This window comes from Gopherus evgoodei, chromosome 1, assembly GCF_007399415.2.
Source record: "Gopherus evgoodei ecotype Sinaloan lineage chromosome 1, rGopEvg1_v1.p, whole genome shotgun sequence".
Lineage (NCBI taxonomy): Eukaryota > Metazoa > Chordata > Testudines > Testudinidae > Gopherus > Gopherus evgoodei.
Genome location: NC_044322.1, coordinates 95144943 through 95167023, shown reverse-complemented (window position 1 = coordinate 95167023; position 22081 = coordinate 95144943). Strand labels below are relative to the sequence as shown.

Sequence of the window (22081 nt, the reverse complement as noted above, 5' to 3'; positions counted from 1 at the left end):
ACGGGTGGCGATGCAGTCCCAAATCCAAAAAGAGCTCCAGCATGGACTGTACGGGAGATACTGGATCTGATCGCTGTATGAGGAGACAAATCTGTTCTATCAGAGCTCTGTTGCAGAAGACGAAATGCAAAAGCATTTGAAAAAAATCTCCAGGCTATGATACAGAGTCCACAGCACAATGCTGTGTGACAAGCATAACGGAAAGCCAAAGAATCAAATGGACGCTCATGGAGGAAGGGAGGGGGGACTGAGGACTCCAGCTATCCCACAGTCCCTGCAGTCTCCGAAAAGTATTTGCATTCTTGGCTGAGCTCCCAATGCCTGTAGGGTCAAACACATTGTCTGGGGTGGTTCAGGGTATATCTCATAAATTTACCCCCACTCCCCCCCGAAAGAAAAGGGGAAAAAATCGTTTCTTGACGTTTTCAATGTCACCGTATGTCTACTGCATGCTGCTAGTAGACACGGTGCTGCAGCACTGAACAGCAGCATCCTCTCCCCTCCCCTCCCCTCCCCGGTGGCAGACGGTGCAGTGCAGAAGGACTGGTAGCCATCCTTGTCATCAGCCCGTGAGTGCTCCTGGCCGGCCTCGGTGAGGTCGGCCGGGGGCGCCTGGGTAAAAATAGGAATGACTCCCGGTTATTCCCGGCAGATGGGACAGAATGGCTGGTAACTGTCCTCATCATAGCAACTGGGGGCTGAGTTCCATCAGCCCCCCCCTTCATGTCTAAAGAAAAGATTCTGTACTGCCTGGACTATCACAGCAGCGGGATGCTGGGCTCCTCTCCCCCCCACCGTTTAATATCCTGCCTAGACTATCATAGCAGCTGGAAGCTGCCTCCCCCTCATTTTATCTCACTAAAAAGTCAGTGTTTCTTATTCCTGCATTCTTTATTACTTCATCACACAAATGGGGGGACCCTGCAACGGTAGCCCAGGAGGGTTGGGGGAGGAGGGAAGCAATGGGTGGGGTTGTCGCAGGAGCACCCCCTAGAATGGCATGCAGCTCATCATTTCTGCGGGATCTGACACGGAGCGGCTGTACTCTCTGGTACACTGGTTCTCTAGTACACTTGTCCCCTATTGTAGGCAGGACTGACTATTTTTAGATACAACATAAAGGAGGGAATGACCTGGGGGGTCATTCCCATTTTTGTCTTTGTGCCCCCGACCCACCTCAGTGAAGGTCAGCCAGGAGCACCCATGACAGCAGCAGACAGTACAGAATGACTGATAACTGTCATCTCATTGCCAATTTACAATGGCACAGCAGATGGTACAGAATGACTGATAACTGTCATCTCATTGCCAATTTACAATGGCACAGCAGATGGTACAGAATGACTGGTAACCCTCTCTGCTACCTTGCAAAGTCAAATGAATGCTGCTGTGTAGCGCTGCAGTACCGCCTCTGTCAGCGGCATCCAGTACACATACAGTGACAGTGACAAAAGGCAAAATGGGCTCCATGGTTGCCATGCTATGGCATCTGCCAGGGCAATCCAGGGAAAAAGGGCATGAAATGATTATCTGCCGTTGCTTTCACAGAGGAAGGATTGAGTGACGACATTTACCCAGAATCACCCACGACAATGATTTTGCACCATCATGCATTGGGATCTCAACCTAGAATTCCAATGGGTGGGGGAGACTGTGGGAACTACAGGATAGCTCTGGGATAGCTACCCACAGTGCAATGCTCCAGAAATCGATGCTAGCCTCGGTACATGGGCGCACACCACCGAATTATTGCGCTTTGTGTGGCCGCGTGCACTCGACTTTATACAATCTGTTTTACAAAACCGGTTTATGTAAAATCGGAATAATCCTGTAGTGTAGACATACCCTAGGACTCCTTAGGCAGAGTCCACAGTACCAGATAGGAACTAGCCCTGCCATTTCTCCCCTTCACTCGGAAGCAAGTGAGGTTCAGTTTAGGGTGACCCCCCTCAATCAGGACAGGCTAAGTACAGTTCTGCTGCCCTTTACTCATACCATAAGGATAATAAAATGTCATTACCCACCCACCCCCAATACTTAAGTGATTTGAAACCCAACACCAGCCAAAAGTGATAATTTTGGCAAAGCAGCTCTAGGCAGAATAGGTGTGCCTATGTAAACATGGTCTGCTCCTGAAGTCTTTTCCATCAGTTCATTGCTAGATGTCAGGAGAAAGCTCATTCAGGCCTGGCTTACATCAGCAAGGCATCTGACAGAATCAGGACATGGGCAGTCAGATCTAATGCTCAGAGCAGGCATGAGAGGGCAGGCAGGGTCAGTTTACCAGGAGCTTGGGGTCAGGCACTAGGTTACAGAAAGCAATCAGAGAGTGAAGTCAAGGACAAGCCCGAGTCTAGGGTCTAATCACAAACAGTCTGGAGCAGAGATAGACAGGTAATCTGTGCTATTGCTCAGACAGCTCTCCTTCGTGGCTTCCTGGTTTAAGTATTGGTACAAGCTAATCAGTGGGCTCTGCAGGGCCACCACTCAGGTCGTGCTGGGCAGTACATCCTGCTGATCCCAACCTCACAGGGTCCTCCTGTGGAAGCCAAGCCTAAGCCTCCACTAGTGCTGTAGAGATGTCTGCAGCCCAGAGTCTTTATGGTCGTAGGTTCCACCCCTGCAGGTTCTTACAGCCTCAAAGTGTGGTCCAACATCACTAAACCTTTCTAGCCCAGTAATCAACACACGCTTAAAGAGAAATGGAAAAAGCTTGTATGCCAAGTAAATTCAGATAAATATATTTTAAACGGTTTAGGGTGTGCATCATGCTAAGAAGGTGAATAAAAAACAAAACCACTTTAAAGGGAGAAAAATACTAGGACAGCAATAAATACCAAACAAAAACTTGATAGGTTGAAAGCTGTCATTTAGGAGACAGATAAGCATGATAAAACAGACGTTGATGGGATAAACTTTAGGCACTGGAATGAAGAGCAGGAAGGCACACAGCCATCCTGTAACAGCAGAATAATAATTATTGAGGCCCAGGTATGCAAGTATATACACAGGAAAAAAATTTTAAGGAAAGAATACCAAAACCTGTTGCAGAGGGAGAGAGGGCATTCAACTGACACACTACTCATATTCCAAAACAAGTTCATTGCTTGAACTATCCCTACTGGCTTTATTCTGGTATCCCTCTGCCTTCCCCTTTGCATGTGATGATTTGGGTACTGACTCTTCACTTAACATGGCCTTTTCATCTTTCAGGCAACTGCTGCCAGTGGTCATGAAGCAAAATGTGCTTCAAGCTTTTTCAAAGTTTTAGCCTCAGCTGTCTTTGATCACATGGGCTAGTGGATACCAACAACAAACAGTCTATAGAAGACCCAGTGTCATTTTTGGAAAGCTTGGTGGTAGGTCTTTCAAGTAGAACTAGAGATGACTGTTAGTTATCTTGACAGGCATGTCCAGACAACATAAATGATTCCTGTCAAACTTTCCATGAATTAGGATATCAGTCCTTAGAGGCTATTGCCAACAGGATTTTCCTGTGTGGTTGTAAGAGGAAACAGGAATTCACATCTTCTGGTTATGAACAGGAGGCCATTAAAGGGAGAAAAGAGAGAGGAACTAATTCAATTGCTGGATCAAATCAGGGGTGCTTAATTAAGAGAGACAGTCACAAAGATGGTTTTATTCAACCTAGTCAGCAAGCTTGGCAGTCTATCTGGAGATTCCAGCCTTGGCAAAAAAGGAGTTTCTAGTCACTGAAAACACTGTTGCATCCTAGCTAGTGGCCGTACATAGAACTTGGATAAGTCATTCAGTCATGTGGTCAAAACTGAGGTCATAGAGAGGTGGTAGGCTCCTAGTGCATGTTCAAACCTGATAGCTCCCTTTTCAGACAAAGAGCTGTACCTGACCATGAAGCTTATGAGAACAGGAGCCAGGCCTGGATAACATTCACCAAGGCCCAAAAGAGAAAAGCTGTCTGCTTCAGTTCCTCAAATCGATGTTTCCAGGACAACTGAGTCCCAAAAATCTGGTGCAGGCAAAGATTGTAGCCATTGTGAAACCAGAAAAACTGCTGGAAGATCCTAAGGGCTGTCAACCCAGCTCTCTCCTTTGTGTTACATACAAGTTTATGGATAGATTGAGTCTGATGTGCATCAGCAAAGTTATCAAACCACAACTGCCCTTTCTTCAGGTTGGCCCAAGATCAAGTCATTTGCCTAACACAAGACATCGATGATGCCTTTGAGAAGAACAAGAAGGTTGGTGGTCTGGTGTACTTGTCAGCTGCATATGACACTGTCTGGCATGTGGCTGACTGCCATATTGCTGCCGACTATTCCTTGGAGGCCCCTGGTGTGGTTCATCATGAAAGTCGTCATGAATCTTAACTTCATCTTTCAAAATGGAGACAAAGTCAGGCAGCCCAGGCATCTTTGTAATGGATTCCTGCAAGGATCAATTCTAGCTCCTCCCCTTTTTAACATATATCATAATGACCTACCAACAACTACGGCCAAAAAGTATGTATATGCAGATGAGATCAGTCTTGCTCATGTGTGTAATGACCTAAATGATGTAAAAGCCAGGCCATGGCTACTTACCTTTCTCAGTGGAGATTTATACTAAGTAAGTCTAAGATGATGGCCACGACCTTCCATCTGAACAATCACCTGGTCAATCAACCCCTTACAGTCTATGCTGAGGATCATCCACTCCCTTGCCAGACAGTTGTCACTTACTAAGAAGTCAAACTGGACCACAGCCTAACATAATGGCCTCATCTAGAACATATAAAGAAAAAGATTGCTCACTGCACTGCCTAGATCCAGAAGCTAGCAGGAACCTCCTGGGAAGGAGAGGCAAACATTCTATGAACTTTAGTCCTGAAGCTGATATTTGCTCCAATGAAATATGGTGCAGCAATTTGGGGGCAGAAGTTGGCACCTGCATCTCGTTGATTTAGAGCTGAATACAGTCTCCATGTCATTATGTGACATCTAATTTATCTGGCTCATATAGCTCATCCAAAACTTTGACAGGATACCATCACCCTTAAAACTTCCTGCTGCATACAAGGGTGACAATGATTCTGGCAGGTGCAAATATGCAGTGTATACTTCCCACAAGAAAATCTGCCTGCCTATAGAAGAAAATACCTACACAGGCAGTTCCTGTTGACTTGCCAGGATTGCCTTTGCAACATCCTTTTATGGGAATTCTGGCAATAAGGAGGATGTTTCTCCTTAGTAAGCGTGAACCTGATGGATAATTGCCATAGGGCTATCCAGCCAGCACTCCATCGCACTGCCAGTGGCATAGACTCCCATTGATTTCAGCAGTTTTTGGATGAGGCTATCAATGAGTGAGATAGGCGGAGCTTGTGGCAGAAATTTTAAAATACCAATATTAATTCATCAAGAAAAAAAAACGATGAGTGGAAATCCTAGCACTGACACAGATCTCAATAAAGATCTTAAGTAAGTTAGTTAAAATAAGGAAGAGCTATTTGCCAAGAAGACAGAGAATGTTCAGCATTCTTTGTTGTGAAATGGAATTTAGGCTGGAAACTAGGAAGATTTCTGTTGAGTTGCTTGAAAAATCAGTGACTGCTCATGGAACTAAACTGGAAACACTGCAGAGGGTTTTTTAAATTCTTGTTTTTAAGTATAAAATTAAATTACTAAGGAAAATAAAAATTATGAAAAATCTATAAGACATAATTTAAGGTCAACATTTTCAAATCTGAGTGTCTAAAATTTGACCGCTTAATCCATACTTAGGTATCTAAATATAAATTGCCAGATTTTCAAAGGTGCTGAGCACATGCAGTGCCGATTGTCTTAAATGGGAATTTTTAGATCATTTCTGATAATCAGTTCACTTATATTTAGGTGCCTTATGTCCCAGTCCTACAAAAACATACTTGTGTAACTTTAAGACCACAAATAGTCCCTTTGTTTTAAAATTAAATATTAGGGCTGTCAAACAATTAAAAATTAATCTCAATTAATAGCATGATTAAAAAAATTAATATCGATTAATTGTGCAATTAATCACACTGTTAATAATAGAATACCATTTATTTAAATATGTTTGGATGTTTTTTACATTTTCAAATACATTGATTTCAGTTACAACACAGAATACAAACTGTACAGTGCTCACTGTATTTATTTTTATTACAAGTATTTGCACTGTAAAAAAATAGTATTTTTCAGTTCATCTAATAAAGGTACTGTAGTACAATCTCTTTATCACGAAAGTTAAACTTACAAACATAGAATTATGTACAAAAACAACTGCATTCAAAAATAAAACAATGTAAAATTTCAGAGTCTGCAAGTCCATTCAGTCCTACTTCTTGTTCAGCCAATCGCTCAGACAAGTTTGTTTACATTTGCAGGAGATAATGCTGCCTCCTTATTTACAATGTCACGTGAAAGTAAGAACAGGCATCCTCATGGCACTGTTGTAGCCGGCGTCACAAGATATTTATGTGCCAGATGCACTAAAGATTCATATGTCCCTTCATGCTTCAACCACCATTCCACGGGACATGCTGATGACAGATTCTGCTCGATAACAATCCAAAGCAGTGCGGATCGATGCATGTTCATTTTCATTATCTGAGTCAAATGCCACAAGCAGAAGGTTGATTTTCTTTTTCAGTAGTTTGGGTTCTGTAGTTTCCACATCACAGTGTTGCTCTTCTAAGACTTCTAAAAGCATGCTCCACACCTCGTCCCTCTGAGGGTACGTCTACACTACGGGATTATTCCGATTTTACATAAACCGGTTTTGTAAAACAGATTGTATAAAGTCGAGTGCACGCGGCCATACTAAGCACATTAATTCGGCGGTGTGTGTCCATGGTCCGAGGCTAGCGTCGATTTCCAGAGCACTGCACTGTGGGTAGCTATTCTGTAGCTATCCAATAGTTCCTGCAGTCTCCCCCACCCCTTGGAATTCTGGGTTGAGATCCCAGTGCCTGATAGGGCAAAAATCATTGTCGCAGGTGGTTCTGGATAAATGTCGTCAGTCATTCCTTCCTCCGGGAAAACAACGGCAGACAATCATTTCGCGCCCTTTTTCCCTGGATTGCCCTGGCAGACGCCATAGCACGGCAACCATGGAGCCCGTTCAGCTTTTTTTTTTTTCTGTCACCGTATGTGTACTGGATGCCGCTAACAGAGGCGTTACTGCAGCGCTACACAGCAGCATTCATTTGCTTTTGCATGATAGCAGAGACGGTTATCAGTCGTTCTATACCGTCTGCTGCCATTGTAAATTGGCAGTAAGATGATGGTTATCTGTCATTCTGTACTGTCTGCTACTATCATGGGTGCCCCTGGCTGAGGTCGGCTGGGGGCGCAAAGTCAAAACTGGGAATGACTCCCCGAGTCAATCTCTCCTTTATGGTTTCTAAAAATAGAGTCAGTCCTGCCTAGAATATGGGGCAAGTGTACTAGAGAACTAGTGTATCAGAGAGCACAGCTGCTCTGTGTCAGATCCCGCAGAAATGAGGAGCTACATGCCATTCACGGGGGGTGCCCCTGCAACAGCCCCACCCATTGCTTCCCTCCTCCCCCAACCTTCCTGGGCTACCGTGGCAGCGTTCCCCCCCCACCATTTGTGTCATGAAGTTATAAAGAATGCAGGAATAAGAAACAGTGACTTGTTAGTGAGATAAAATGAGGAGGAGGCAGCCCCCTGCTGCTATGACAGTCCAGGCAGGACATTAAGCGGTGTGGAGGAGAGGAGCCCAGCATCCTGCTGCTATGATAGTCCAGGCACTACAGAATCTTTTCTTTACACAGGAAAGGGAGCCCCAGTTGCTATGATGAGGACGGTTACCAGCTGTTCTGTACCATCTCCTGGGAATGACTGGGAATCATTCCTATTTTTACCCAGGCGCCCCCGGCCAGCCTCACCTGAGGCCAGCCAGGAGCACGCTCGGGCTGATGACAAGGACAGCTAGCAGTCCATCTGCACCATCTGCCACCGGGGAGGGGAAGAGGAGCAGATATTGATCTTCGCTGCCACAGCATCGTGTCTACCAGCAGCATTCAGTTGACATAGGGTGACACTGAAAGAAGTCAAGAAACGATTTCTTTCCCTTTTCTTTTACGTGGGTGGGGAGGGAATAAATTGTCGAGCTATACCCTGAACCACGCCGGACAATATGTTTGAACCTACAGGCATTGGGAGTTCAGCCAAGAATGTAAATATTTTTTGGAGACTGCTGTGGACTGTGGGATAGCTGGAGTCCTCAGTACCCCCTCCCTCCCTCCATGAGCGTCCATTTGATTCTTTGGCTTTCCGTTATGCTTGTCACGCAGCACTGTGTAGCCTGGAGATTTTTTTCAAACGCTTTGGCATTTTGTCTTCTGTAACGGAGCTCTGATAGAACAGATTTGTCTCCCCATACAGTGATCAGATCCAGTATCTCCCGTACAGTCCATGCTGGAGCTCTTTTTGGATTTGGGACTGCATCGCCACTCGTGCTGATCAGAGCTCCAAGCTGGGCAAACAGGAAATGCAATTCAAAAGTTTGTGGGGCTTTTCCTGTTTACCTGGCCACTGCATCCAAGTTCAGATTGTTGTCCAGAGCAGTCACAGTGGTGCACTGTGGGATACTGCCCAGAGGCCAATACCGTCGATTTGCGGCCACACTAACCCTAATCTGATATGGTAATACTGATTTTAGCGCTACTCTTCTCGTTGGGGAGGAGTACAGAAACCGATTTAAAGAGTCCTTTATATCAATATAAAGGGCCTCATAGTGTGGACGGGTACAGCGTTAAATCAGTTTAACGCTGCTAAAATTGGTTTAAACGCATAGTGTAGACCAGGCCTCAGATTTTGGAAGGCACTTCAGATTCTTCAACCTTGGATCAAGTGCTGTAGCTATCTTTAGAAATCTCACATTGATACCTTCTTTGTGTTTTGTCAAATCTGCAGTGAAAGTGTTCTTAAAACGAACAACATGTCCTGGGTATTTTTTTGCAATTAGCTCATGCTCCAAAACATCTATTAGTCTATAAGGTGCCACAGGATTCTTTGCTGCTTTTACATGTCCTGGGTAATCATCTGAGACTGCTGTAACATGAAATATATGGCAGAAAGCGGGTAAAACAGAAGAGGAGACAAACAATTCTCCCCCAAGAAGTTCAGTCACAAATGTAATTAACACATTAATTTTGAACGAGCATCACCAGCATGGAAGCATGTCCTCTGGAATGGTGGCCGAAGCATGATGGGACATACAAATGTTTAGCATATCTGACACAAATACTTTGCAATGCCAGCTACAAAAGTGCCATTCAAACACCAGTTCTCACTTTCTGGTGACATTATAAATAAGAAGAGGGCAGCATTAATTGCTGTAAATGTAAACAAACTTATTTGTCTTAGCAATTGGCTGAAAAAGTAATAGGACTGACTGGACTTGTAGGCTCTGAAGTTTTACATTGTTTTGTTTTTTAATGTAGTTATGTAACAAAAAAATCTACACTTGTAATTTGCACTTTCATGACAAAGAGATTTCACTACAGTACTTGTAGGTGGTGAATTGAAAAATACTATTTCTTTTGTTGATCATTTTTAGAGTGCAAATATTTGTAATAAAAAAATACTATATACTTTGATTTCAAGTACAACCCAGAATGAAATATATATGAAAATGTAGAAAAACATCCAAAGTATTTAATACATTTCAATTGGTATTCTGTTTTTAACAGTGCAATTAAAACTGCAATTAGTCGCAATTCATTTTTTTAATCACGATTAATATTTTTTAGTTAATCGCGTGAGTTAACTGCGATTAATCAACAGTCCTATTAAATATATAAGTTAGTCATTATAGGATCATGGCCTGAATAAGGATTTATAAGCCAAATTTTAGGCACTCATGACTGAAAACATTTTCCCTGAGGAATACTTTTAGAAAATATTTGCAAGATGATTTAGAATTTAAGGTAAGGTTTTATCCCTTTGTGAAAATCATACTTTCTATGAAATGTTCATAAGAGAGCATTTCTGTGTCATCTGTTGATGAATATTGAATTATTTGCCCAATGGGTATCTCTGTCTTCTGATAAATATTCTGAAATTTTTCTTCTGAATTAGTGACAAATATAAACATAAGAATTAGCTCAGCTAAACTGAATCACTCCTCTTCATCTGACTATGCCTTTAGGCAGAGAAATATGGTTGCTTTATTAGTGATATGGGAAGACTTGACATAAGTAATTGTTTTTGTTAGTTCATTAAATTCATCAATAAGTTTACTATGTACAATTTCATACTTTTGATTTGAGTAATAAGAGGAAAGAAAGTTACAGACCCAACATTTCTCCTGTGTCTGGGGCTGGGAACATCTACTTTCTTTACAAACATACTTTGGTATGTGTCATAAGCAATCTAAGGCCTAATTTGTTTGAAAAATTCATGGGCATAAAAAAGTACTTACTTTTGTGCAATAAAAGTAGGATCAAAGAATTCAGATGTAATTCTGTTCGCATACAGGGAGCAACCAGTCATAGAGCACAACCCTAAAATGCACCAGATAAATAAATCATTCAATGGAATCAGTATAATAATTATGGGCCTGATCCTACTGCCAGTGAAGCCATTAGGAGTTGTGCCACTGATTTCTGTGGGAGTAGGATGAGGTCTTATGTGATTTCAAATATATATTTAAAGTTAGAATTGCATATTTACCAGAAAGTATGAAAATCATCCCAGCTACACAAGCGACTTTAGCTTTAGTCTGATCTGAGCCTCCAACTTTCGTACACTTCATCCCAACCAGTGCAAATATGGAGCCAAAGAATCCAAGACTGACAGCAGCAATCATGAGTCCTCTGCAGGCTTGGATATAACCTGTAATCACAATGTGTAATTCTGATATTAGACTAGCATTAACTAATGGTTTTCATTGTAGTCCCTTTGGTTGACTCTGCCCATGGTTGCACAGGAATAACTGCAAGCAGAATTATGGCTTTTCTTGTGATTTAATCTCATTTTTTAGCATGGCCATACAGAGTACTGCATACCACCTGCAAGATGATCAGTCCCTTCATCTTAATTAAAGTTTGATCCCAATCCCGTTGAAATTAAAGGAAATACTCCCATTGAGTGCAATGGGCTTTGGATCAGGCACTAAGGCCCAGATCCACCAAGGTATTTAGGTTCCTAACTTCTACTGATTTCACTGGAAATTAGGAGCCTAGCTACCTGTGAGAAGCTGGGCCAAAGATCCTGATTTAGCGAAATATTGAAGTACGCGCCTAACTTTATGCACATGAGTATTGATTTCAGTGGAACTACTTGTATGCTTTAAGTTAGGCATATGCTTAAGTACTTTGCTGAATGACGGACTTTCTTCAGTGGCACTTGAGAACACCCAGTACCTCAGAGAGGTAATGCCCTTAAACAGGATAAACTGAGTACTATTTTCTACCAACAAATGGGACTGTCCCTATAAAAATGGGACATCTGGTCACCCTAATTATAGTTGAAGTATTGTGATAAACAGTACTGTAGTTATTGGTGGGGCAATGCAATATTGTATAATTAAATAATCACCCTAAGAGATTATTCCTTATAACATATTATGGTTTTCATTTTAAATGAATATATACTTGCATTAGTTTTATTTATTAATTTCATCTTGATACCAGGGGGGTGAGGGTGTGTGAGAGAAACATTTCTGGTTATATTACTATTCAAACATGCTATACTTTACCCATTCCCTCACAGCCTTAATGGATTACTTAATGATAGATATCAAATAAACTGGAAACCTGTGTAAAAGTACATAATTAATGGAGCGTGCATTCATCAAAATATTTTAAAATATTGATTAGAGCTCCATGTAAAAAGTAATACACACGAAGCCATTTGCAGTGTACACCAAGTTTTATTGATCCTACAGAACTCCGGAACTATCCTATGTATTCTTGAACACCAGCTAATGGCATTTTATCTATGAACTATTTATGTATATTACACATGAAAAAGCTATATTAAAAGAACATTAGTAAGACTGCAAAGTCACACACTCAAAAGTTAAGAAATGGCAGAAATTAAGTTGCCAGGGAAACCTTAATTGGGCTTTCTTGTGTGTATGCATTATGACACAGTCTTTAATTATGTGATCACATATTTTTTTCACAAGACCCTGCCTCCTTTGGTGCACAGGAGAGACAATGCTCATTTAATGAACTATTAAATACTTTATTTTGTCCTCATTGTTCAGTGTGTGGCTCCTGGCCTTATTTACTGCACACTTTTCAAATCCTTCTCTGAAAACAGAATTATTAATTTCCTTCATAGGGTTTTCTATGGTGATCATCACTATAGTATCTGAGCACTTCACAAACAATGGATTTACTTGCACAACACTGCTGTGAGATGGGGGGATGTTATTAATCCATTTTACAGCTGGAGAACTGAGGCACAGTGAGATTAATAATAAAAATATCCTCTAATTTTTGGTGCTGAATTTGAGACACGTAGGCCCTGATTTTTCAGAGTACATAGCATTTATATAGCACTCAGTATGTTCAAAGCATAACTCCCATTGACTTCAGTTGCATCTGTGAGTCCTTAGCCCTTCTGCTAATCAGACCCTGACTTACTTAGCATTATATAGGAACTGTATGACCGTCAGAGATAAAATCCAATTCTCTAGAGTAGCACGCAACTGCCTTGATAGGGTTGACAACCCTCCAGGATTGTCCTGGAGTCTCCAGAAATTAAAGATTAATCTTTAATTAAAGTTTATGTCATCTGAGAAAACCTCTAGGAATACATCCAACCAAAACTGACAACTCTACTTGACTATGACATCATCTTTTTTCTTCTGAAGTCCACTGACTAACTCGCTACAGACTTTCCAACTTCTGAAATAAATGAGGTGAGGTCCTCGAGACAACAGCCTCTTTCAATATACTACTATGATTCAGCCCCAGAATAGAGTAGAAAAAATAGTATGTGATCATGCCATTAAAGATCAGGTAATCAGACATCATAATGCATATGCACAAAGGGGCCAAGTTGAGGTTGTATAGACAACTTTACTTCTGATATTTCCTATCTTAATAATGTAGTTTTAAGGCAATTAAAAAAAAGTAAACTGAAAAAACAAATTCCATCATGTGGTATCATATTGACATGTACATGGATCATTAGCAGGGTTGGAACCTTTAGATCCACTGCACAGATCTCTGCCTCTTGAGTTAATGGCATGAACAGTAGCAGTAGGGAGTTGTCCTTCTCTAATCAGCCCAGCAGTAGAAAGGGCTGGTATACCTTGCCAGTAGGTTTCACATCTATTTGTTGACAGCAGAGGAATGGTGAGATTCAAGAATCTCGGATTCCATTCCAGACTTTGGAGGGGAGTGTGCTTTAGTAGACACAGACTCTTCTGCCCATTCCTCTCAAGTATTGATTAGCACCTTCTATTCCTTCTCTCCAAACTGTCTGTGTCCCAGTTCTGTCTCTACCATACTAGCAACTCCTCATTCCAATCCCATTCTCCTCACCTAGCCAGTCCCAATCTTCACTCCTGAGGTTTTAGATCTCAGTCCCAGTCTCTTTGCCCAGCAAGTCCTAGTCTCATTCCTCTGGATTCCCCACCTCAGTTTGCTTCCTCCAGTCTTGGGCTCCCCCTCTGCTCCTACTCCCAACCTCCTTGCCCAGCCATTTCCGATCCCTCCCACACTCCACCTCTGATTCCTTGTTCCCAGTGTCCTTGCCCAGCCAGTCCCCGTTCCCTCCCCACCCCCAATCTCTCTGTTTCTCTCCCCACCTAGTCTCCAGTTACCCCATCCCAGTGTCACAATAAAATTGCCCCCGCCCAATGGGGTCCCCTGGGTGAGCACCAGCATTGTATATTGCTAACGCTTTGAGACACACTGGAAAGGATTTCAGGAAGGGTTGAAGGTGTGAGTGTGGAGTGAAAAATTCCTTTGCAGGTTGCGAGAGGCTGAAGGGGGAGGAAGGGAGAAGGAAACAGGTTAACTCAACGCTCCAGTTAGTCCAAAGATAAGAAGCTGATTCCGGCTGCCCAAGGCCAATGCACACAAACAGAGTCTCTGATGCTGAAAAGCCGAAAGCTCGTATCTCAACCCCAACCAGTCGTAAATAAAATAAAAAATTAAGCTGAACCAAACCACAGGAGCTGCAAAGCTAGTAAAACTGAAAAAGTCAGCAAGTCTCATGTCTCCGAAGCCGGTGTGTTTTGGGAAAGTTGAGGAAGCCATGAAAAGCCAATTGGGACTGGTACAAAAAGCATGGGGGACTGGGGTCCTGGGATAAAATGCCCCTGAAAAAACCCAGGCCCTAAAGCCCTCCCAGAAGCTAAAGCAACTTGAAAATCAACAGCGGACCTTGAACGGCCTGTGCATAGAACAGAACTCTCGTCCACCTTTCCCCCTCTTCTTCTTACATTACACCTGAGCTTGGCCAGCGTTGTGTTGTGCGTGTGTGAGTATGAAAGAGGGTGAGGGCTTGGGCACTAACGCTTTCTTCCTTCCTTTGAAAGTGACGTGGGAAGAACCCAGCACTCACCGCTGTTATTTAATTAATAAAGCTTTAAAATTAGTCACTTGGTGTGCGCCTTCATCTCCTCTCCTAACAATCCTGCGGCCTCAGCCTGATCACCAGGCAGATTGGTAACAAAAATCTGTCACACCAGCCCATGTTCCTTGTCTCTACTGGCTCTCAGTCTCAGTCTCACATTCTGGGCTTCTCATCCAGTCTCAGAGCTCTTGCCTCCTGTGGCTCTTTGCTCAGCCAGGCCCAGTTGTCCCCCCTGCACCTGGGCTCCTCCTCATATCTATTACTCCGTCTTTCCTCCCCACCTCCATTCCCAGTCTGAAACACCCTCCCCTGCTAGTCCCAGTCTCCCTCCGTGGCTTCTCTGCTGAACTCAGTCTCTTCTGTAACACTGCCTCCCTATTTCCTTGTCTCTTTGACCAGACAGCACCAGTCTGTTTCCCTCTTTCCCTTCCCTGGCAGCCTCCAATCCCAGTATCTCTCTCACCCCCTCCAGGCTCAATGTCACAATCTACTCCACCAGCCCTCCTGCACTACCCCCAACCCCAGCTTGTTATTGTCTCCTCCGCCAGAGGCACTGACTCCAGAGTTCCTGGTGCGTACTCGACCCCTGTTCCACCCAAGTCTCTGCCCACACTCCATTTTTTCCTCCAAGTCCCCATCCCCACCCCACCTCTTCCTAGCCCCACTCTGCCCTTGCCCTGCCTCTTCCTGCCACCTCCCCTTCCTGCCCCTGCTCCTCGCCCCTCACCCTAGTATCTCCTGCATGCTGCTGAACAGGTGATCACAGATGGTGGGAGGCACTGGGAGGGATGGGGAAGAGTTGATCAGCAGGGTCCACTGATGGGTGGGAGAGCTGGAGGGGAGGAGGAGGAACTGATCCGTGGGGCTGAAAATGGGTGCTGAGCACCGACTATTGGAGCACCCATGGAGTCGGCACCCAGGCTTTCTGCATTTAAGTCAGGTGGCTTCCTTCTGCAGTGTGCCTGAGCACCAACAGGGTGGTCACTGAAAGCACAGGAGAGAATTTCCCTGTTCTCAGTTCTAGTGTCTGGCCCTACCCTGGCCCCGAGCAGCCAAAAGCAGGGAAAGTCTGGCTTTGCCCCTGTAGCCTTAGGATGGAGGGAACGTGCTCTGTAGGACTAAGCCAGTCAGCACTAGCTTAGGAGCTGTGAGATGCTTGAGCGTGATCAGTGAGGGAAGAGTTTTCAGCGATTTTTACTTACTAAACTCTAAGAAGTCTCAACTGAGCATGTGTGAACTATGATTTTTTTCAGTCACAGCGTGGGCTCATTTTTACAGGAATAACAAGATGTACATCCCTGAAACAAAGGCCACTCCCCTCCCACCTTTCAAAACTGTGCTCCAAAGCATGGCAGTACTAAAACTTCTTACCGAAAAAATTCCCAGAATTTTTTTAATGTTGCAAATCAATGTACTTTTCCTTAGCCTCATTCTAAGAAATATTTGAATTGTTCTGGCTGAAATTCCTTCCCACCCCCTTTTAGCTCCTTCACCCTCCAAAAAAGGTAGCTTGAGGTAGACACCTGGCATGGATTTTAACTCAAACAGTTAAAATTTGGCAAAATAATAACTGAAAACAGGATTTTATAATTGGAACTGCCAGGCAAATAAATGGTGCTACCAGCCCTGCCTATAATATAGTTATCTCTTATTTATATAGCACTCCTGTGACAAATGTCTGCTGAAGGAAAACAGTATTAATCTGAATAAATTTGAACTATTTACAAACATCCAATATATAAGTCATGTATACACATGTATAAATGTGGCAAAGTAAATACAGGGAAAAAAAGTGCGTAAAAAAAACATGCAAGACATCTTAGCTTGCTACCAAAGTTGTTACACTAACATTACTGTAAAATAGCTGTGAGCTGGAAAAGTATTCTGGATACTCGCATATAGTTTTCTAGTTTGCTTCTGGAATTCCTATGTGCAGCACATGTTGCATTTTAAGATGAAGCAGAGGTGTGTTTTTTTAAAGTAAGGTCTATATTCCCCCCTTCCCCTAGCTGCAGAAAAGCAGCAGACACAAAAAAAGTGGACAGAAGACCAAAGAGATATTCTCCTCTGGGGACAGAGTTAATGGCCACCCAGAGAGGACAAGAGATGTTCCCTGAAACTTTTTAGAGCCTGAGGTCCCAGTTCTGCAGATCCTGTAGGATGTTCTGAGAGAACCCCTCTGTAGAGCCCTGCAAATCTGTGGCTATCAATGGAGCATTTTTGCAGATCAGATGCAGATACAAATTTTATATCCACGCAGGGCTCTACCCCTTTGTTATGCACCCCAGACCCACCCTCCTGCAACACAGCTCACCCAGGAGTCAGAATGCCATTGTCTCTCATCTCTCCATCTGCTCCACATGCACATATTTGGCTCAAAGTAACTATGGAAGGTGTTTAGTATTGATAGGGTTCATCAGCAAAATGTAGGTAAAGCTAAGCATGCAATCAAATTCCCACAAACTGTTCTATTGAGCCTTAGAGGAGAAATTCTTCCAATATGATTTGTGCTAAACAACTATTGAATAGATCATAGGATCACCGCCAAATGTTTAGGGTTGTTCCCAAAACCCAGAAAGAAGTTAGTGACCAAAAGTTATGAGAACAAACCAAAATATTTGGGTATGCTAACAGTGAGTAATTTGAATGATTTTCTTGACTGCACCAGCACATATTGTAAAAGGCTTGCCCACTTGTGGGAGGGTTTATGTAGTAAAAGTCACATATACTTGACCTGGATAGAGTGAAATGTTAGTAGTAGTAGACTACCAGGAGAAAAGGAGAATGACAGTCTAAAATTGTTTCAATTCCTATTCCACTGATAATTAACCTCCTGTTTTTATGCCAAATCCTGCACTCTTATTCACTCTTTCCTCAGGCAAAGCTGACAATTATGTCAGTAGGAGTGAAGTTTTAACAGGAACTTCAAAATTTGGTCCTCTAAAAAAAAATACCTAAGTATGTACATATGTAGCTAATAAGCTGCTTCATTTTTAACTGTAGCAATATAAATATTCATAACCTCTCATCATCTTATTTTCCTTGTTTTGGAAATGTGTTTGTGGTAACACCATTTAGGTAAAGCAGTAGATGAAAACTGGCCAAGGAAGCTATTATTTTTGACAGGTCCAATTTACTGCCACTGTTAGTTGCTAATTAAACACATTAAGGTGCTGAAGCATGAATTTATTTACCCAGAGGTACTCTAAAGCTTAATTTATGGCTAAATCTCCTAGGAGAAATGTTAAACATTTACCAACAATAACTAGCCTATGCAAAAAACAACATGGCTGAGATTCATTCCTTGGTAAAGGTCAAAGCACATTTTGGAAATAGAGGGTAGTGAGACTGGAAGAAATAGTTAACTCACCCAAACAGGAAACAGTTTCAATTAGTAGAAATACCATGACTTGGAATATCACTGGAATCTGTTGCCCAAAAGTTCTCAGTTTTGCAGGCCAACTAGACTCAGCTCAATGCAGCTCACCAAAGAAATCATACAATTAGGGTGTTTTTAATGCAGAATTAAGAAATTAAAATGTTGACAATGTAAATAAAACAAGGGAGACAGGGAGAAGATTCCATGAGTTCCACTAGGGACCTCACTATACAGCTCGAATTTACCTGGGAGTTATCTAGTTACTATGGTGCCGGGCAATACAGAAAACTGCAAAGCGTGTAGATAGCTGCAGAAGATTTGTTAGAGATTGACTTGGAAATGAGAACCAGGGTAATGATATTTTTATCTAGTCCAACTTCTGCTTGCTTGGACCAGAGTTAAATCTATTGCACACAAATATGTTTGGTTACAGCAGTGACACATTTTTTGCTTTGTTGATTTTTTCTTAGACACAAACTAGCTAATAAGAACATGACATTGCTCAATACAATTTAGAAAGGCCAAACAAGTCAAAGGGGGATTGCTAAGGGGTACTTCTTCAGTATCTTCTAGTGAAGACCAGAACCCCGCTGTTTCCACACACATATTGCCACCACTAATTATTTGGCACTGGTGTATCATTATATGCATCTGTTGGGCATCCAGATAAACAACAGCCAAACAGACTAAAAGTGACACATTTTAAATAGAGTAGGAAAAAATAGTTATTAGGAGCATCTAACGTGTTTTCACCACATTGTGCATGTTCAGCAACATTCCAATAGAAAACTATTTCAGGGTGGTTGTTTTTTTTTTTTTTTTTTTTAACAAATAGGTTTTGTCTCACATTCCAAAGAATCTGGTTAGGTAATGATCTTTAGTGTCTCATTGTCATCATGTGTGACAAAAAGTTATGTGGAGCTCCCACATCTATTAATGGAAAAATGTATAATGCTCTGGGGATGGGTGCTTTCAATAAATAAAATAAATACTTGCTACGCTATCAATAAGACTACATCATGGGAAACAGTGAGATTGCTTTATAGATATTGCACAGATTCCCTTTTCAAAACACACACCCATAGCATTTGTGGTTCAATACAGGTTTCTAAGCTATAACGCCCCTTTTATTTCATAAGTACATATTTGTTCAGCTATTATTTTAACGAGTCATTTGATCCCCTGGTGTGGAATGCTGTACATGATATGCTGATGTTGTTTGGTTGTTTTATTGTTGTTTATGTCTGTGATCAGCAGCACAGAAAATTAAAAGGGTGGTAAATTAAGGGCCTGTTTGTGCCTTCCTTACTCAGGCAATCCTCCACCCTACATGATGATTTTGCCTGTGTAAGAAATGTCAGATTGGGCCCTTAAACACGCTGGGCTATATTGTGCCCATTATACATAGGGCCAACCAGAGGCATTATAGAGCTGCATTGGCTCAAAGGAAAGCAAAGGTGTTCTTCCCAGGCTCCCCCACACCCTAATCTCTTCTTTACACACACACACACACACACACACACACACACACATATATATATATATATATATACACACACACACACACACAGACTGTTAGTGCAGGGGGAGCATGGACACGGCTACCCACCTTCATGGAGAGTGCAGCACATTCTCTCTGCCTGGGGCTGGGTAGCCCTGCTTGCTAGAGCCTGGCAATGGGGATGGAGCAATTGATCCACCTCCTTTCTTCCTCACTCCCTCATGCTTCCCTACCCAGGGGAATAGGGAGGATGCAGTTCCGACATTGCCTTGATCATAGGAACTGGAATTCAGCTTAGTCCTAGGAAGGCCATGCCGGGGGAGATGGGGGAAAGCTCTCCTTGGCAGATTCTCCAGCCTCCTACAGAAGGGGAATGTGGGCATAGGTTTGGCTACTGCATCCGTTGCTACTCAGATCCACCTGCCAAACCTCAGCTTCTCCTCAGTCATGCCACATCCTGCCCTAGCTTTGAGGGACGATGCCATTCCTAACACTCCATGTCATTCACTCATGTTGTGTCCTGGATTTGGCCCTATATTGTTTATTATTAGAGGTATTGACTGCATTCCTGCTGTCCTCTAAGTTATTAATTTTGTCATGGCAACCAGATCAAGCCCTGTAAGTTTTTCCTTTCAAACTAGTTTGTGCCCAAGTGAACTGTAGCTACATAATAAAAACTAAACATTCAGCTGCAGATCAGTTAACTTGAACTACGCTTGCTAGGGAGAGTGAAGCAAACTACCAGATAGTCCATATCTTCTTGATCTTGTATTTTAAAATGTTTCTTTCTGTCCTATCTTTTCTTCTCTTTGGAATTCTGTTTGATCAAATATTCCTGATCCCAAAAGCTTTATTGTTTATTGTACATCCCTTAATAAAAAATAAGCCTGGAACTAAATACCCAGTTAAGAAGAAGATTTAGTAATCTTTAGGGCTGTCAATTAATTGCAGTTAACTCATTGAATTAACTGAAAAAAGTTAATTGCGGTTAAAAAATGAATCATGATTAATTGGAGTTTTAATCACACTGTTAAACAATAGAATGCCAATTGGAATTTATTAAATATTTTTGGATGTTTTCTACATTTTCAAATATATTGATTTCAATTACAACACAGAAAACAAAGTGTACAGTGCTCACTTTATTATTATTATTACAAATATTTGCACTGTAGCACTGTAAAAATGATAAAAGAAATAGTATTTTTCAATTCACCACATACAAGTACTGAAGTGTGATCTCTTTATCATGAAAGTGCAATTTACAAAAGTTTGTTACATAACTGCACTCAAAAACAAAAACAATGGAAACCTTTAGAGCCTACCGATCTGCTCAGTCCTATTACTTGTTCAGCCAATTGCTAAGAGAAACAAGTTTGTTTACATTTACAGGAGATAATACTGCCCACTTCTTATTTACAATGTCACCTGAAGTGAGACCAGATGTTCCCATGGCACTTTTGTAACTGGCATTGCAAGGTATTTACACACCAGATGTGCTAAACATTTGCATGCCCCTTCATACTTTGGCCACCATTCCAGAGGACATGCTTCCATGCTGATGATGCTCATTAAAGAAATAACGTGTTAATTAAATTTGTGATTGAACTCCTTGAGGGGAGAATTGTATGTCTCCTGTTCTCTTTTACATGCATTCTGCTATATATTTCATGTTATAGCAGTCTCAGACGATGACCCAGCACATTGTTCATTTTAAGAACACTTTCACTGCAGATTTGACAAAATGCAAAGCAGATACCAATCTGAGATTTTTAAAGATAGCTACAGCACTCAACCCAGGGTTTAAGAATCTGAAATGCCTTTCAAAATCTGAGACGGATGAGGTGTGGAGCATGCTTTCAGAAGTCTTAAAAGAGCAACACTCCAATGTGGAAACTACAGAACCCGAACCACCAAAGAAGAAGATCAACCTTCTGCTGGTGGAATCTGACTCAGATGATGAAAATAAACATGTGTCAGTCCATACTTCTTTGGATCGTTATCGAGCAGACTCTGTCATCAGCATGTCCCCTGGAATGGTGGTTGAAACATGAAGGGACATATGAATCTTTAGTGCATCTGGCATGTAAATATCTTGTGGCATGGGCTACAACAGTGCCACGAGAATGCCTGTTCTCACTTTCAGGTGACATTGTAAACAAGAAGCGGACAGCATTATTTCCTGCAAATGTAAACAAACATATGTCTGAGCGATTGGTTGAACAAGAAGTAAGACTGAGTGGGCTTGTAGGCTCTAAAGCTTTACATTGTTTTATTTTTGAATGCAGTTTTTTTTTTACGTAATTCTATATTTGTAAGTTCAGCTTTCATGATAAAGAGATTCCACTACAGTACTTGCATTAGGTGAATTAAAAAAAAGGTTTTTACGATGCAAATAGTTTTAATAAAAATAAATCTAAAGTGAGCATTGTACACCTTGTATTCTGTATTGTAATTGAAATCAATATATTTGAAAATGTAGAAAACATCCACAAATATTCAAATGAATGGTATTCTATTAACAGAGTGAGTAATCTTTTAATTGTGTGATTAATCACGATTGATTTTTTTAATCACATGACAGCCCTAGGAATTTTGAAAGATGGCCGAATAGCTGCAGCCTTTTAATATGATCCTCCAACTGACTCCAA

The 22081-nt window shown here is 41.9% G+C and overlaps 1 protein-coding gene across 1 annotated transcript in view; it reads right to left on the bottom strand.

The window, feature by feature from the left end:
- The window catches only part of CLDN10 (claudin 10), a 108300-nt gene that overhangs the window by 19079 nt on the left and 67140 nt on the right, over positions 1-22081 (bottom strand). Inside the window, exons 2-3 of the mRNA XM_030545354.1 lie at positions 10684-10845; positions 10433-10514 (exon numbers count right to left, since the gene is read on the bottom strand). Coding sequence (XP_030401214.1) covers positions 10433-10514; positions 10684-10845 — 244 coding nt within the window. The remainder of the gene's footprint in view (positions 1-10432; positions 10515-10683; positions 10846-22081) is intronic.